General features: G+C 43.0%; 1 protein-coding gene and 1 long non-coding RNA gene across 10 annotated transcripts in view; one reads left to right on the top strand and one right to left on the bottom strand.

Annotated features, from left to right (window-relative positions):
• Window positions 1-9387, bottom strand: part of RSAD1 (radical S-adenosyl methionine domain containing 1) — a 40075-nt gene extending 30688 nt beyond the window's left edge. Inside the window, exons 1-3 of the mRNA XM_056549432.1 lie at window positions 9136-9387; window positions 6167-6300; window positions 3828-4032 (exon numbers count right to left, since the gene is read on the bottom strand). Of these exons, the coding sequence (XP_056405407.1) occupies window positions 3828-4032; window positions 6167-6300; window positions 9136-9267 (471 nt within the window). The 5' untranslated portion in view covers window positions 9268-9387. The remainder of the gene's footprint in view (window positions 1-3827; window positions 4033-6166; window positions 6301-9135) is intronic.
• Window positions 1-16361, top strand: part of LOC130297226 (uncharacterized) — a 50876-nt gene that overhangs the window by 33793 nt on the left and 722 nt on the right. For 5 of the 9 annotated variants that reach the window (XR_008849449.1, XR_008849455.1, XR_008849451.1 and 2 more), the window contains 2 exons: window positions 12514-12643; window positions 14324-14405. This is a non-coding gene — a long non-coding RNA (uncharacterized LOC130297226). Of the gene's footprint in view, window positions 1-11892; window positions 12087-12513; window positions 12644-14323; window positions 14406-16361 lie in introns of those variants that run through there. The other 4 variants (XR_008849452.1, XR_008849454.1, XR_008849450.1 and 1 more) reach the window with 2 other exon arrangements.

The following is a 16361-nucleotide window of genomic DNA, read 5'->3' as shown; positions in this document are numbered from 1 at the left end:
CCCTCATCTTCTTTTTCAGGTGACAAATCGTAAATCCACATTGGTTCAGATCACTCCATGGTGGTCGACTCAATTGTGATTTCCCCAGATATTACATCTCCTCAGACTTTCCTCGGATTCTTCCTTAAATTCCAGATCTCCTCCAAGATCCTCTAGTGAACTCACATCCTTTAACCCCTTAAGGACCGGGGGGTTTTCCGTTTTTGCATTTTCGTTTTTTGCTCCTTGCCTTTAAAAAATCATCGCTGGATGAAGGAACCAGGAGGAGTGCAGCATAAAATCAAGCTGGATTTATTAGATGCAACGCGTTTCGCTGCGCATGCGCAGCTTCATCAGGCCTGATGAAGCTGCGCATGCACAGCGAAACGCGTTGCATCTAATAAACCCAGCTTGATTTTATGCTGCACTCCTTCTGGTTCCTTCATCCAGCGCCGATATCTCCTACTACACGGTCAAATTGCTTATCTATTGCCTCTGAGGAGGGCTGCGAATGAGGACACAAGCACTTACAGGCGCTTCCCATTGTTGTGTGTCTGCACACAACCAACTCTGGTAAGCGGCGTGGGATAGATCGTTTCCCTTTCCCTATGGGCCTGACCTGCTGATCCCGCACATGGAGCGCCTTCTGCTTTCCTTTTAGATCATTTAAAAAATCATAACTCTTTCAATTTTGCACCTAAAAATCCATATGATTGCTTATTTTTTGCGCCACCAATTCTACTTTGTATTGACGTCAGTCATTTTGCCCAAAAATCTACGGTGAAATGGGAAAAAAAATCATTGTGCAACAAAATTGAAAAAAAAAACCCGCCGTTTTGTAAATTTTGGGGGCTTCCGTTTCTACGTAGTACATTTTTCGGTAAAAATGACTCCTTATCTTTATTCTGTAGGTCCATACGATTAAAATGATACCCTACTTATATAGGTTTGATTTTGTCGTACTTCTGGAAAAAATCATAACTACATGCAGGAAAATTAATATGTTTAAAATTGTCACCTTCTGACCCCTATAACTTTTTTATTTTTCCGTGTATGGGGCGGTATGAGGGCTAATTTTTTGCGCTGTGATCTGAAGTTTTTAGCGGTACCATTTTTGCATTGATAGGACTTATTGATTTATTAATTTTTAAATGATATAAAAAGTGACCAAAAATGCACTATTTTGGACTTTGGAATTTTTTTCGCACACGCCATTGACCGAGCGGTATAATTAATGATATATTTTTATAATTCGGACATTTACGCACGCGGTGATACCATATATGTTTTTTTTTTTTTATGGGAAAAGGGGGGTGATTCAAACTTTTAATAGGGAAGGGGTTAAATGATATTCATTCACTTTTTTTTTTTCACTTTTTTTTTGCAGTGTTATTGCTCCCATAGGGACCTATAACTGATCTTTATCATTGATCACTGGTTTCTCATAGGAAACCAGTGATCGACGATTCTGCCGCATGACTGCTCATGCCTGGATCTCCGGCACTGAGCATTCATTCGGCGATTGGACAGCGAGGAGGCAGGTAGGGGCCCTCCCGCTGTCCTGTAAGCTGTTCGGGATGCCGCGGCTATCCCGAACAGCCCACTGAGTTAACCGGCAGCTTTCACTTTCGCTTTTAGCACTGCGCGCTATTAGCGGCGGGTCCCGGCTTCACTATGACGCCGGGCCCGCCGTGATATGATGCGGGGTTACCGTGTAACCTCGCGTTATATCACCGGAGCAGGACCAAGGACGTACAGGTACGTCCTTGGTCCTTAAGGGGTTAATGCAATCGTACCAATTGCCTCTAGTGGCATGGTTAATTTTGGGTCGTCCAGATCGTTCCCATCTCTCTCTCTCTCATCTAGAGAAGTCCTTTCTGACGCATGGGCTCCAGGTTCCAAGATCTGCTTATAGATCAGCCTGGAAAATTTGGCTTCATTGTTGCGCTCAACGGGATCTATCACATTATAAACTTCCTTTCTTATTGTTTTATCAAGGTAAAGCTTACCGGACTATCAATTTATACTGTTCGGCCATTTCTTTCCAACATCAACATATTGATTACTTACTCGTTGGTAAACATCCATTGGTCTGCAATCTCATGAAAGGTATTCGCTTTCAACGTCCTCCTTTGCCCAAATATAACTCTACTTGGGATGTTAATATCCTTCTGAATTTATTTTTGAGACTTGAAGACAATGATTCTTTGTCTCTCAAATTTCTTTTTTTCAAACTAACGGTTCTTCTCTGCCTCATTTCTATCAAACGTGTTTTGGACGTCAGAGCCCTTGATATTTCAAAAAGACAATATTCTCCACAAGGGGTTCATTTTTCTATTTACCAACGTACTAAAACAAACTAAAGCAAACCCTATAATCCTGTTTCTTCCGCCACCCTTGCTAGATGGGTAAAACAAACTATGGACTTAGCCGGAACAGAATTAACTAAATTATTCCAGTCGGGAGCTTCTCTCTCAGACATTCTTAAAGCAGCTAATTGGTCCTCCGATTCCACTTTTAAAAGATTTTATTTCAGACCTGAATCTCATGTGTCCATGGTTCTATTGTAGTATTTTATATTATTTAACTGTACTGATTAATATTAGCTTTGAACTAGCATAATAGGATTGTCTTGTCTTGTTATAAAATTAAAGCTTTTCCTAGCCTTGGTAAAGGGAAATATAGATTTTATTAAAGACAAGACCTGAGTATTATCCCTCATCTGTTAACCCAACCCTTTTACATGTCATTCAGCTGTCTAAAGGAGTATTTACCATGGTTATCAACTTACCGTGTCAAACGTTCCTGTTCTTCTGTTGGTGAATGTTCCATTACCTTCATATTCACAATATCGTGTTTTTTTACAGTTTTTTACTACAGAAACTGTTTACGAGTCAACTTCTTCATTCCTATCCAAGTGGGACTGTATTCTGGTTATTTGGATCATTCCATATTTCCGCAAAGAAGAAGGATTTGATTTATATGTCAGTTATCTTTACTGTGTTCGTGCTGATCTGATTGGTTATTGGTGACGTAACAGCATGTTTGGCTGCATCATACCATATGTGTTCAAAGTTTTTCTGTATATATATAATTATTTTATTTTTTTTGCTTTGCTGCTGAGTTCAGTAAACGAAGTTTTAAGCATAATACTCGCTTCTTGGCTTTAATAAAATCTTTATTTTCCTTTACCATGGCTAGGAAAATCTTCAATTATATACACAGGTAAATAGGTAAATACGATTATCTTTGGGTAAGATAAAACAAAATAAATTTACTCACTAGTGAGAGTTATTAAAACTAAGGAAAAACAGAACAGTTGTCTATAGCAACCAGATACAAGTTCCTGAAATACACACTAAACATGTCCATAGGCTCTAATTGCCAATAGTAGACGGTCAAAAGAGCATAGTCATGTCTGGCGCCAGGACAGTTAATACTGGATCCCTCAGTGCCTGCAATGGAAACTATACTGACAAAGGAGACCCAGGAGTCTCCCCTACAAGTGACAGCCACAATCTAGCAGAGATCGTGGTTCCCATGATGGAGAAGAACCCTCTGCTCATTCTTTGGACAAATAGGGGGCCCTAAGTAAGTTGCACATGCTCATTTTGGTAAACAATCCATTGCTATGAAGCCCACAGCTAATACTTTCTCTGCAAAGAATAAAATGTGACCAACATCTGATTTAATACAGGTTTTTGTATATGGCAAAAAATACCTCAGTTTCTGGTAGTGAGGCAGAAGTTGAGCACACAGACCTACTGTAGACTCTACATCACTTTAGAGACATCCAGGATAAATACAAAGGGGACACATATTACCCGATAGTAGTGAAATGTACTTACCTGTACACCAATAGAGAGACGATTCACCCCCACTTCCCGGAATCTCTGCAGTTTGCTCTTCCTGGATGATGTGGGATTGGCCTCCAAGCTGATTTCAGCATTTTGTGGTAAATATGCATACTTAGATATCGCCTCCAAAATAGCACCTATGGTGGATGGGCTGGCGAGGCTTGGGGTGCCCCCACCAAAAAATACTGAAGGTACCCTGTATGGAAAGAAATATGGAGTTACTGTAATGGGATTTCTGGTTCAGGTTTTGATACATCTCCCCCCATATTATTAGAAGGGGTCTTCCAACTTTATACATCTTATCCCCTATCCAAAGGCTAGGGGATAACATGTATGATCGCAGGGGTACCGCCGCTGGGGACCCCTACGATCTCGGTGCAGCCCCCGGCATTCTGTGCCAGGCGCTGCCTCCGAGACTGGGACGTGACGTCACGGCCACGCACCATAGTGACGCCACGCCCCCTCCATTCATGTCTATGGGAGAGGGCGTGACGGGAGTTGCAAAACCACACCCAACCTGCAGAAAAATTGTGCTGTTTTTGGAAGCAGTTAGCTCTTTTTCTAATGCTGGATAATCCCTTTAATATTACCCCCTTTTTTAAAGTGCTCCATGAGGACCTACAGAAATGGTCAGGACTGGGAGTTTCTTAGTTGGCAAGGATTGCTTTCCTTAAAAAAATATTGTGCCATGTGCACTTTATGCTTTTCGGACTCTCCCAATTCAGAAACCTCTGAAGGACCTCAAGTGGATTGAAAACCTGGGGCTTTAAGGGTCCAAGAGTGAGTTTGGCTACGCTGTACATGTTGAGACACCAGGGGCGCTTGGGAATGCTGAATCTTAGAAATACCATTGGGTTGCTTGCCTATCCCAACTTGATTAAATTCATCAGGGTTCCCAAGCTCCTTCATAGGTCTCAATCTTATAGGTCTGTTGCCATGGTCTGTTTTAAAGGACAGGCCTGCAATACTTTGCCTATCCTAGTCTAATTCTCTCACCTTATGAAGCAGGTTAAGACATAGCTTTTCTCTTCAGTCTTCCCATAGGGGATTTTCAGGATAGGGCATTTCATGTGTTAGGTCCCTTTTTTCTATTTTTAAACTGTCCACAAACTTTCAGATACTAAGATCTTACATTAATTATAACAAGTTAGATAATTTTCCTTAAAGTGTACCTGATGTTAACAAAAACTTTTGATAAAATGTAGATAATACTATTATCTGTATGTTTGTAATATACATTGATTAAAAAAATTTATATTTTCAGGTGAAAAATTGCTGTCCCTGCAGCTATTGCCTGTGTGTCTCTATGAGGAGTCCAAATACAGGAAGTGAGGGTGGACAAGTAGGGCTCTGTGAAGACTCCTGGCTTGTCAGTAATCCTAATGTGTGAGTCGGGGGCATGTCATAGAGCCTCAGTGCACAGAGCCCCGCTTGTCCTCAGTGTACAGAGCCCCGCTTGTCCTCAGTGTACAGAGCCCCGCTTGTCCTCAGTGTACACAGCCCCGCTTGTCCTCAGTGTACACAGCCCCGCTTGTCCTCGGTGTACAGAGCCCTGCTAGTCCCCGGTGTACAGAGCCCTGCTTGTCCTCGGTGCTCAGAGCCCTGCTTGTCCTCAGTGTACAGAGCCCTGCTTGTCCTCAGTGTACAGAGCCCTGCTTGTCCTCAGTGTACACAGCCCTGCTTGTCCTCGGTGTACACAGCCCTGCTTGTCCTCGGTGTACAGAGCCCTGCTTGTCCTCAGTGTACAGAGCCCTGCTTGTCCTCAGTGTACAGAGCCCTGCTTGTCCTCAGTGTACAGAGCCCTGCTTGTCCTCAGTGTACAGAGCCCTGCTTGTCCTCAGTGTACAGAGCCCTGCTTGTCCTCAGTGTACAGAGCCCTGCTTGTCCACCCAAACTTCCCGAATTCGGACACACACAGACAATAGCTGTAGGAACAAAAATATACACATTTTTAACCAACGTATATTACAAATAAACATATATTGGTATTATCTACATTATATAAAAAGTTTTTGTTAACGACAGGTACACTTTAAAGGCCACAATATCAATATAATGACAGAAAAAAAATTGAAAATATATATATAAAATCAACTTTTATTGGTGTTCATAAAAAATCGCACATCCTGGCAGTGGAGAAAGAGCGCATCAGCCGAAGCTGGGCACAGCAAAGACCACAGAGCTGTTTCGCGGTTACCCGTTTTCTATGACCCCTGACATACTCTGAAGAGGATATTGCACAGCTAGGAAGGTTTCTGGGTTTCCCTAACTCTTCACCAGGCAGCCATTGTCCCCACCCCAAATGTCTTGAAGCAGCCTCTTTGTCTCACCTGTGCACCTGGCCCAGCTGGATCAAAGTGCGTGTTTCCTGCACCAGACAGGAGCGGATGGTTTCCTCATTGTCAGAACGAGCAATGTATTTGTTGAAATTGCAGTAAGTGCAGCGTTTCTCACAGTACGGCCACTGAGGAAAGAGGAGACAGTCCGACAGAGGTCAACAATTTGGAATATACATAGTCTAAGCACAACTCTTAGTGCTGGTTTTGGTGCCCCCAGCTGTAGCAAAACTACAACTCCCAGCATGCCCGGACAGCCTTTGGCTGTCCGGGCATGCAGGGAGTTGAAGTTTTGCAACAGCTCAAAAAACGTAAAAAAGAAAATCTAAATTCCTGATGTCCACACTACATGTTGACTAAACACTGGGGAAGGGGGGGGGGGGGTGTATCATTATTATGTATTGGGTACCTCTGTTAATTGTCACAAAATTTTGCACTAAGCACGGCACAAAAGTTAGCGACTTCTTGTTACAAATGTGCGTGACCGATGCTGGATTTTAGCTATTTCATAGGATCTATATTAAAGGGGTACTCCACTGGAAAACATTTTTTTTAAATCAACTGATGACGGAAAGTTAAACAGATTTGTTAATTACTTCTATTAAAAATTAGAGATGAGCGAACTTACAGTAAATTCGATTCGTCGCGAACTTCTCGGCTCGGCAGTTGATGACTTTTCCTGCATAAATTAGTTCAGCTTTCAGGTGCTCCGGTGGGCTGGAAAAGGTGGATACAGTCCTAGGAGACTCTTTCCTAGGACTGTATCCACCTTTTCCAGCCCACCGGAGCACCTGAAGGCTGAACTAATTTACGCAGGATAAGTCATCAACTGCCGAGCCGAGAAGTTCGTGACGAATCGAATTTATTGTAAGTTCGCTCATCTCTATTAAAAATCTTAATCCTTCTGGTACTTATAAGCTCCTGTATGCTCCACAGGAAGCTCTTTTCTTTTTGAATTCCCTTTGCCTCACCACAGTGCTCTTTGCTGACACCTCTGTCCATTTCAGGAACTGTCCAGAGTAGGAGAAAATCCCGATAGCAAACCTATTCTGCTCCGGACAGCAAAGAGCACTGTGGTCAGACTGAAAAGAAATTAAAAAATAAAAGAACTTCCTCTGTAGTATACAGCAGCTGATAAGTACTGAGAGGATTAAGATTTTTTTAATAAAAGTAATTTACAAATCTGTTTAACTTTCTGTCATCAGTTGATTTAAAATAAAAATGTTTTCCAGTGGAGTACCCCTTTAAGTGCTGAATACAATAAATGTGACTTTTTAAGTATTACTGCAGAAAGGTTCCGGATTCCGATGCCCCAGAGGGGGTGGTTTATTTTTAAGCTTAAATCCAGAGACGGTGGATGATATGGTTTATGTATCGGTGCACAAGCCATTAAATAGAGTTGGGGGGGCCGACTGATGGTGAGTAACACACTAAGAAAAGTACTAACCCCTTAAGGACACAGGGCGTACATTTACACCCTGTACCCACTACTCAGGGACTGAACGCTTCAGCAGCCAGGCCTCACCGTGCCAGACATCAACGATCATACGGATGGCTCAAGAAAGTTAAACATGTTTTTAAATTACTTCTATTAAAAAATCTTAATCCTTCCAGCTGCTGTATGCTACACAAGAAGTTAAGCTGTTCTTTTCTGTACGACCACAGTGCTCTCTGCTGACACCTCTGTCCATGTCAGGAACTGTCCAGAGCAGGATAAGTTTGCTATGAGGATTTTCTCCTACTCTGGACAGTTCCTGACTTGGACAGAGGTGTCAGCAGAGAGCACTGTGGTCCGACAGAAAAGAACTATACAATTTCCTGTGGAGCATACAGCAGCTGATACGTACTGTTAGGATTAAGATTTTTTAATAGAAGTGATTTACAAATCGGTTTAACTTTCTGGTAGCAGTTGATTTGAAAAATAAAAAATAAAAAAAAGTTTTCCCCCGGAGTACCCCATTAACCCTATAGATCGTGTAAAATACAACTGCCGGTTTGCTCCGGGGGGTTCATCGGGACCTCCATATTGCATTTGCGGGTTTTCGATCAGCTAAGACATCTCCAGCCTAATTCTGTGATGCTATGGGGACTAAAAAATTGTGAATAAAATAATTTCAAAAATGTTAAGAAATGTTAATAAGTTTTATACCCCCCCCCCTTTTCTCATTTTTCAGATAAACAATGTAATGTCCGAACTATTAAAATATAATGAGAACAGAACCAAGCAGTGAATGGCGTAAACCTTAAAGGACAAGTCTTTGGATAGGGGATAAGTTGTAGATCGTGGGGGGTCCGAGCGCTGGGGCCCCCCACAATATGCTGTTTGGAGCCCTGGTGCTGTAGCACAGGAGCGCGTCATGACCTCTGCCCGAAGACCCCCATAGAGCTTAATGAAGGGGGCGTGGCCTCCGCTTCGTGCAGAGGTCGTGACGTGTTCTTGTGCTGCAAATCGCGGGGGCCCCCAGTGTTTGGACCCCCCCTCCAATCTAAAATGTATAACAAGTGATTAAAAGGCCCCATAAAAAAAATGGCGCAAAAAATTACAAAAGAAATGATAAAGGGACAATTGTAAACATATACTAATTCAATTACAAAGTCTTTTTATAAATGAGGTATAGTTGTACTGGAATTTACCTCCAGAATAAAGAGAACATCTTATTGTCACCATAAAACATATGCCAATAAAACAAGCCTCATAGGCCCTGTAGATGGACAAGTGAAAGACTATTGAAATATATATGTAAATATGAGAAATCTCTTTGTTCGTAATGGGTTAATATCTTTAGGAGGGATTTTTCAATATAACAAGGCACCTCCTCCAAAATGTCACTATGTAACCCCATAACTTCCCTCTGTAAACATAATAACTTCATGTCAGCTGTAATGTGTCAGCTCCGCCAGCAGAGGGGGCGCGCAGCCTCACATCCCGTATAGAAGCGCTGATGACAGCCGAGCATACTCACGTGCACGTACACGGCCGCGGCTCCCTCTGTATACGGCTCCTCCGCACTATGCACGTCCTGGCTGTGGGACCTACTGCTGCACAACACCCTCCGTATTACAGCCGCACTGGGGCGCAGGGTGATCGGGAACATTGTATTCTTACATAGGACAGCATTGCCTCCTATCTATACGAGGTGACAGGCACATGTGTGACTTCCGGCCCGCCCCCTGCTGGAGGCTGGAGGTAACAACATGAAGTGTGAGGCCAGAGACAGAACCTGGAATAGAACAAGAGCAGAATGTGTAGTCACCAGCCTCATGTGTCAGTCAGAGGACCAATCATAGACAGTGCCAGCAGATGATCCATCACAGTGTATTATCATACTGTGTCCCCCATCATAGTGTACTATGGGCATTATACTGTGTCCCCCATCATAGTGTACTATGGGCATCATACTGTGTCCCCATCACAGTGTACTATGGGCATCATTCTGTGTCCCCATCACAGTGTACTATGGGCATCATACTGTGTCCCCATCACAGTGTACTATGGGCATCATACTGTGTCCCCATTCACAGTGGACTATGGGCATCATACTGTGTCCCCATCACAGTGTACTATGGGCATCATACTGTGTCCCCATCACAGTGTACTATGGGCATCATAGTGTGTCCCCATCACAGTGTACTATGGGCATCATACTGTGTCCACCATCACAGTGTACTATGGGCATCATACTGTGTCCCCATCACAGTGTACTATGGGCATCATAGTGTGTCCCTATCACATTGTACTATGGGCATCATAGTGTGTCCACCATCACAGTGTACTATGGGCATCATCATAGTGTGTCCCCCATCACAGTGTACTATGGGCATCATAGTGTGTCCACCATCACAGTGTACTATGGGCATCATCATAGTGTGTCCCCCATCACAGTGTACTATGGGCATCATAGTGTGTCCCTATCACAGTGTACTATTGGCATCATAGTGTGTCCCTATCACAGTGTAATATTGGCATCATAGTGAGTCCCTATCACATTGTACTATGGGCATCATAGTGTGTCCCCCATCATAGTGTATTATGGGCATCATAGTGAGTCCCTATCACATTGTACTATGGGCATCATAGTGTGTCCCCCATCATAGTGTATTATGGGCATCATAGTGAGTCCCTATCACATTGTACTATGGGCATCATAGTGAGTCCCTATCACATTGTACTATGGGCATCATAGTGTGTCCCCCATCATAGTGTATTATGGGCATCATAGTGTGTCCCTATCACAGTGTACTATTGGCATCATAGTGTGTCCCTATCACAGTGTACTATTGGCATCATAGTGTGTCCCGATCACAGTGTACTATGGGCATAATACTGTATCCCCATCACAGTGTACTATGGGCATCATAGTGTGTCCCCATCACAGTGTACTATGGGCATAATACTGTGTCCCCATCACAGTGTACTATGGGCATCATAGTGTGTCCCCCATCACATTGTACTATGGGCATCATAGTGTGTCCCTATCACGGTGTACTATGGGCATCATAGTGTGTCCCCATCACAGTGTACTATGGGCATAATACTGTGTCCCCATCACAGTGTACTATGGGCATCATAGTGTGTCCCCCATCACAGTGTACTATGGGCATCATAGTGTGTCCCTATCACAGTGTACTATTGGCATCATAGTGTGTCCCTATCACAGTGTACTATTGGCATCATAGTGTGTCCCCATCACAGTGTACTATGGGCATCATAGTGTGTCCCTATCACAGTGTACTATTGGCATCATAGTGTGTCCCCCATCACAGTGTACTATGGGCATCATAGTGTGTCCCTATCACAGTGTACTATGGGCATCATAGTGTGTTCCCCATCACAGTGTACTATTGGCATCATACTGTGTCCCCATCACAGTGTACTATGGGCATCATACTGTTTCCTCATCACAGTGTACTATGGGCATCATAGCGTGTCCCCCATCATAGTGTACTATGGGCATCATAGTGTCCCCATCACAGTGTACTATGGGCATCATACTGTGTCCCCATCACAGTGTACTATGGGCATAATAGTGTGTCCCCATCACAGTGTACTATGGGCATCATAGTGTCCCCATCACAGTGTACTATGGGCATCATAGTGTGTCCCCCATCACAGTGTACTATGGGCATCATAGTGTGTCCCCATCACAATGTACTATGGGCATCATAGTCTCCCCATCACAGTGTACTATGGGCATCACAGTGTGTCCCCATCACAGTGTACTATGGGCATCATAGTGTCCCCATGTATTAACCACAGTTTTTTCTATACCAAGGTAGTATGGGCATCATAGTGTGTTCTGCTGCTCTCCTCTTATAGGGCTCTCAGGAGAGAATGAGCTATGATAAGGATATACACTTACAGCCATGGGCTCCAAAGTGCCAGCTAAAGAGTTCCCATAAATGTAAGGCTTATCTGCCTGGAACATTTTTTCCTTAGTGCCAGTCACAGAAATGTGTTATTTTAATGGAGCTTCCCACCAATAACCCTGATGCCATATTAGTTAGCTGTACTATCACTGCTTTATCTGCAGGGGACTGACCTTCCATGATCCCAAAAACATAATATTAATTTAAAGCACCTGTCAGGTCCCACAGAAGAGCAAACAAACTGTTATATGTTACTCAGTACCTCATCCTTATCATGTACATGGAATTTTTATGTCTCTATCACCTATATTTCATTATAAAATACCATATTACAGCTGCTCACTGTCTTTTCCATCTTGTCAAAGGGAGCTGGCGTGTCCCTCTCTTACCTGCACTGTGATGACTCCTACCCCTCCCTCACTCTGCTGACTCACTGCTCACGGGAGCCTGTCAGCTCTGCTCTGTAACCCTTTCCTTTGGTTTCATGCTGCACACCCACACAATGATTATTGTAGATTGCCTGTACGCTACCACCAAAGCCAATATGGTGAGTGTATAACTTACATCTTCTTAGGTCATGTGTCATCCTCAGGTAGTCGTGTAATGCTAGGACTTGTAGTTTTGGAATAGTTGGAGGTACAGTGTTTGAATAACTCTTTTTTACAGCAGTGTTGCTTTCAGCTGTGTTGCCTACAGCTTTTGCAAAACTACAACTCCCAGCATGCCCAGACATCCTTTGACTGCCCAGGCATGCTTGGAGTTGTAGTTTTGCAACAGCTGGCACACAACCTGCACATCTGGCGCACAACCTGCACATCTGGCGCACAACCTGCACTTCTGGCGCACAACCTGACAAAACATGTCGGATTTGTAATAATAAATGAGGGCCAATAAGTACTATAATGCTGTGGTGTTAAAAGTTCCAAAATGTAGAGGAAGTATCTGTAAGAGAAATTCCTGTTTATGTCATTTAGTTTCCTGACACGTGTAAGTGGTTTATGGGGCCGTCCCTGGGTTTTCCAAAAAAGAGCTGTCTGTATATATAAGAGGAACCAAGAGCAAGAATTCCAATGAGATATACAATGAAGCGCCAGAAAGCGACAGGTGAGTAGCGAAACATCTTATCCCGGCAGCTGAACTTCACCTATGTAGGGATGCAGGCTATGCTGAACTTCACCTATGTAGGGATGCAGACTATGCTGAACTTCACCTATGTAGGCTATGCTAAGCCAAATCTCTTTTTACCCTAAAATTAATTAAAGGGTACCTCTCATCAAAAAAAATGTTGATATATTATAGATTAATGTATGCAGAATAACTTTTCAATTGCATGTTATTAAAAAATATGCTTCTTTCTATTTAATTTTCCACTTTGAAGAAATGACCACTAGGGGTCTCCCTACCAGTCCTGGCAGCAAGCATTTCAGACTCATGCTGGAGTCCTAAACACTACGAGCTGCCAGTCTGCTTTGTTCACAAAGGAGAACACTCAGAGCTGCCAGCCTGCTTTGTTCACAGCCTGTTTGGCTGTGAACAAAGCAGGCTGGCAGCTCTGAGTGTTTAGGACTCCAGCATGAGTCAGAAATGCTTGCTGACAGGACTGATCGGGAAAAATACAATAGAAAGAAGCATATTTTTCATTAACATGCTATTGGAAAGTTATTCAACATTCATTAATCTAAAATATATGAAAAGTTTATTTGATGAGAGGTACCCTTTAAGATATCTATTCTTATAATGCCCTGCAAACTATATACAGCATCTGCCATTACTAGAACTGTTATAGAATTACACAAGAATGAGACAACTAGCTGGGTGACAGACGGCAGTGTAGTGGGAAGAGATTTAGGGAGGATAGTCCTGATCTGGAACACCCCAATAAGGGGAATCCGTTTGAATAATGGGACAGTAAAAAACACTACATGCAGTATTTCTTTTTTGCCTGTTAAACTCTTGAAAAATGACAGACACAAGCAGAAACCCTGACGGACCTCTTTAAAGGGGTTCTCCGGTGCTTAGACATCTTATCCCCTATCCAAAGGATAGGGGATAAGACGCCTGATCGCGGGAGTCCCGCCGCTGGGGACGCCCGTGATCTTGCACGCGGCACCCCGTTTGTAATCAGTCCCCGGAGCGTGTTCGCTCCGGGTCTGATTACCGACGACCAGGGGGCCGACGGCGTGTGACGTAGCAAGCCTACTGGAGGGGGCGTGATTAGCAGCTGTATGCTGTACTTATTAGCAGCTGTATGCAACAGAGGAAATTGTTTTCTTTTTGAATTTCTTTTTTGTCTTGTCTACAGTGCTCTCTGCTGACACCTAATGCCCGTATCAGGAACTGTCCAGAGCAGGAGAAAATCCCCATATCAAACCTATGCTGCTCAGGACAGTTCCTGACACAGACAGAGGTGTCAGCAGAGAGCACCGTGGACAAGACAAAAAAGAAAAGAATTTCCTCTGTAGCATACAGCTGCTTAAAAGTACTGGAAGGATGAATATTTTTTAATAGAAGTCATTTACAAATCTGTTTAACTTTCTGGTACCATTTGATTTAAAAAATAAATAAACATTTCCACTGGAGTACCCCTTTAACTAGTAATGACTTGGGGGTACTGGTGGACAGTGATCAAGGACATAGTTTTGCCTCTGCATACATCTTTAGTCAGACATGGAGTATTTTGTCCAATTTTGGGCTCCTGTATATAAGAAGAACATGGCTGACCTGGGGAGAGGGTTCAAAGAAGGGGGCGAATAATGATGCTGACATTTTTTCTCCTTTTTACAGTGCTTCAGAACAGGGCAGATTGCCTCCATCCTGTGATTTCCAGGCTCAGGAGCTACCTCCAAATTGGAGAACCCATTATTAGGTATGATACACTTTTCATATAAAAACATATTTCTGCAAAATGGCCAATTGGCATCAGCCTCATAAGTGGTTTTTGCCTTTCTCTGGATCAACACAGTATGATTTTGAGATGTTAAACTTAAATCAACTGGTGCTAGAAAGTTAAACAGATTTGTAAATTAGGTGAAAAACTTGTAGAAAAAGCCTGCTCTTCGGATAAAACAGAAACATCCAGTAAAAACCTTAAAGGTGGCATTAAAGATTTTTTTCATTAAATATTTTTCATGTTTTATCCAAAGTCCTGGCTTTTTCTACAAGTTTTTCACCTATTTTCTGTAGATTTGTAAATTACTATTTAAAAATCTTAATCCTTCCAGTACTTATCAGCTGCTGCATGCTCCAGAGGAAGTAGTGTAGTTCTTTCAAGTCTGACCACAGTGCTCTCTGCTGACACCTCTGTCCATGTCAGGAACTGTCCAGAGTAGGAGCAAATCCCCATAAGAAACCTCTCCTGCTCTGGACAGTTCCTGACACGGACAGAGGTGTCAGCAGAGAGAACTGTGGTCAGACTGGAAAGAACTACACAACTTCCTCCGTAGTATACAGGAGACGATAAGTACTAGAAGGATTAAGATTTTTTTTAATAGAAGTGATTTACAAATCTGTTTAACTTTCTGGCACCATTTGATTTGAAAGGCCTGATTTGGGAGGCCTAGCTGTGAAGATAATTCCATCTGTCTTAACTCAGTAAAGCCTCCATGAAACCATAACTGGTTGTGGACTCTCCTTTCACTAACTAGCCATTGGAATAGCGGAGATACCACTCGTGTGGTTCCGTTACCAGAAAACCACTCTGGCGTCACGAACACTAGGGGTCTGTAGTAAAGAAATGGGGGGCTCACCATATATTTACATAATACAACAGGTGCTACTACTCAGTAAGAAAAACACCTCCAACAGCCAAGAAAAAGAATACTGTATAGAGTGCACACCGCAAAAATAATAATATACTCATATAATGTACAAATTTATATCTTTATTAATAACATGATTTTATGAAACAGCACAAAACAAGGGCTAAAATCAATTAGATAGCTCAACAGAGCATGACCCAACATGGGAGAGGGGCCATGAACCCCCTCTCACCAATGTCCCGTCCCTGGATATGACACACTAACTGTGGTTCTAAATATACACAAATAACGCAGATATGCCTACTGATATTGCACTAAATACATTCCAAGCAATGTCAATATATACTAAAACAGCATCACCACATATTAGGCAATAAATAAAGTGCAGAATAAATAGCAGGCAATATCACCATTTGGCAGCAACCACAGACAGAGAATCCAGTTGATACAGTGTAGGGACGGGACGCCAGAACCCCATTGGAATAGCGGAGATACCACTCATGTGGTTCCAGTACCAGAAAACCACTCTGGCGTCACGAACACTAGGGGTTCACACCATCTTGCCCCACCACCTACACCGCTACACCCCTTGGTCCACCACATTTATCTTGTCATAAACTGAACAAATCATCAAGAAGGTCTAATAGGGTATTTGTAAATCAACCTGTAAGAATTGGTCCTAGTAGCAAGTCACTGCCTGCTAAAACTTAGGCCGTCTTCGTCTTCACCTTTGAGGCCCATTATGTTAGAGCCTGAGCCCAGTGGAAATATTTTGGTACTGCTGGGCCTAGTTATAGTTTTCTGGTTCTGGTGTCCAACTATTGCACAAAAGATTATCCTAGTATATGTGTAGTGCTTGTCTATGATCTTTTGTTTCTATGTAATGGAAAATTACCTTAAAGGGGTACTCTGCCCCTAGACATCTTATCCCCTATGCAAAGATCGCGGGGGTCCCGCCACACCCTCAATCTCCCTGCTGCATCCGGCGACCGTCTAGAGTGTTGGGTGCAGTGCCGGAGGCTCGTGATGTCATGGCCGCGCCCGCTCGTGATGTCTCATTCACG

The sequence above is a fragment of the Hyla sarda genome, chromosome 13 (assembly GCF_029499605.1).
Source record: "Hyla sarda isolate aHylSar1 chromosome 13, aHylSar1.hap1, whole genome shotgun sequence".
Classification (NCBI taxonomy): domain Eukaryota; kingdom Metazoa; phylum Chordata; class Amphibia; order Anura; family Hylidae; genus Hyla; species Hyla sarda.
Note: the sequence above shows the minus strand (reverse complement) of the source record. Positions and strands in the feature narration are given on the sequence as shown.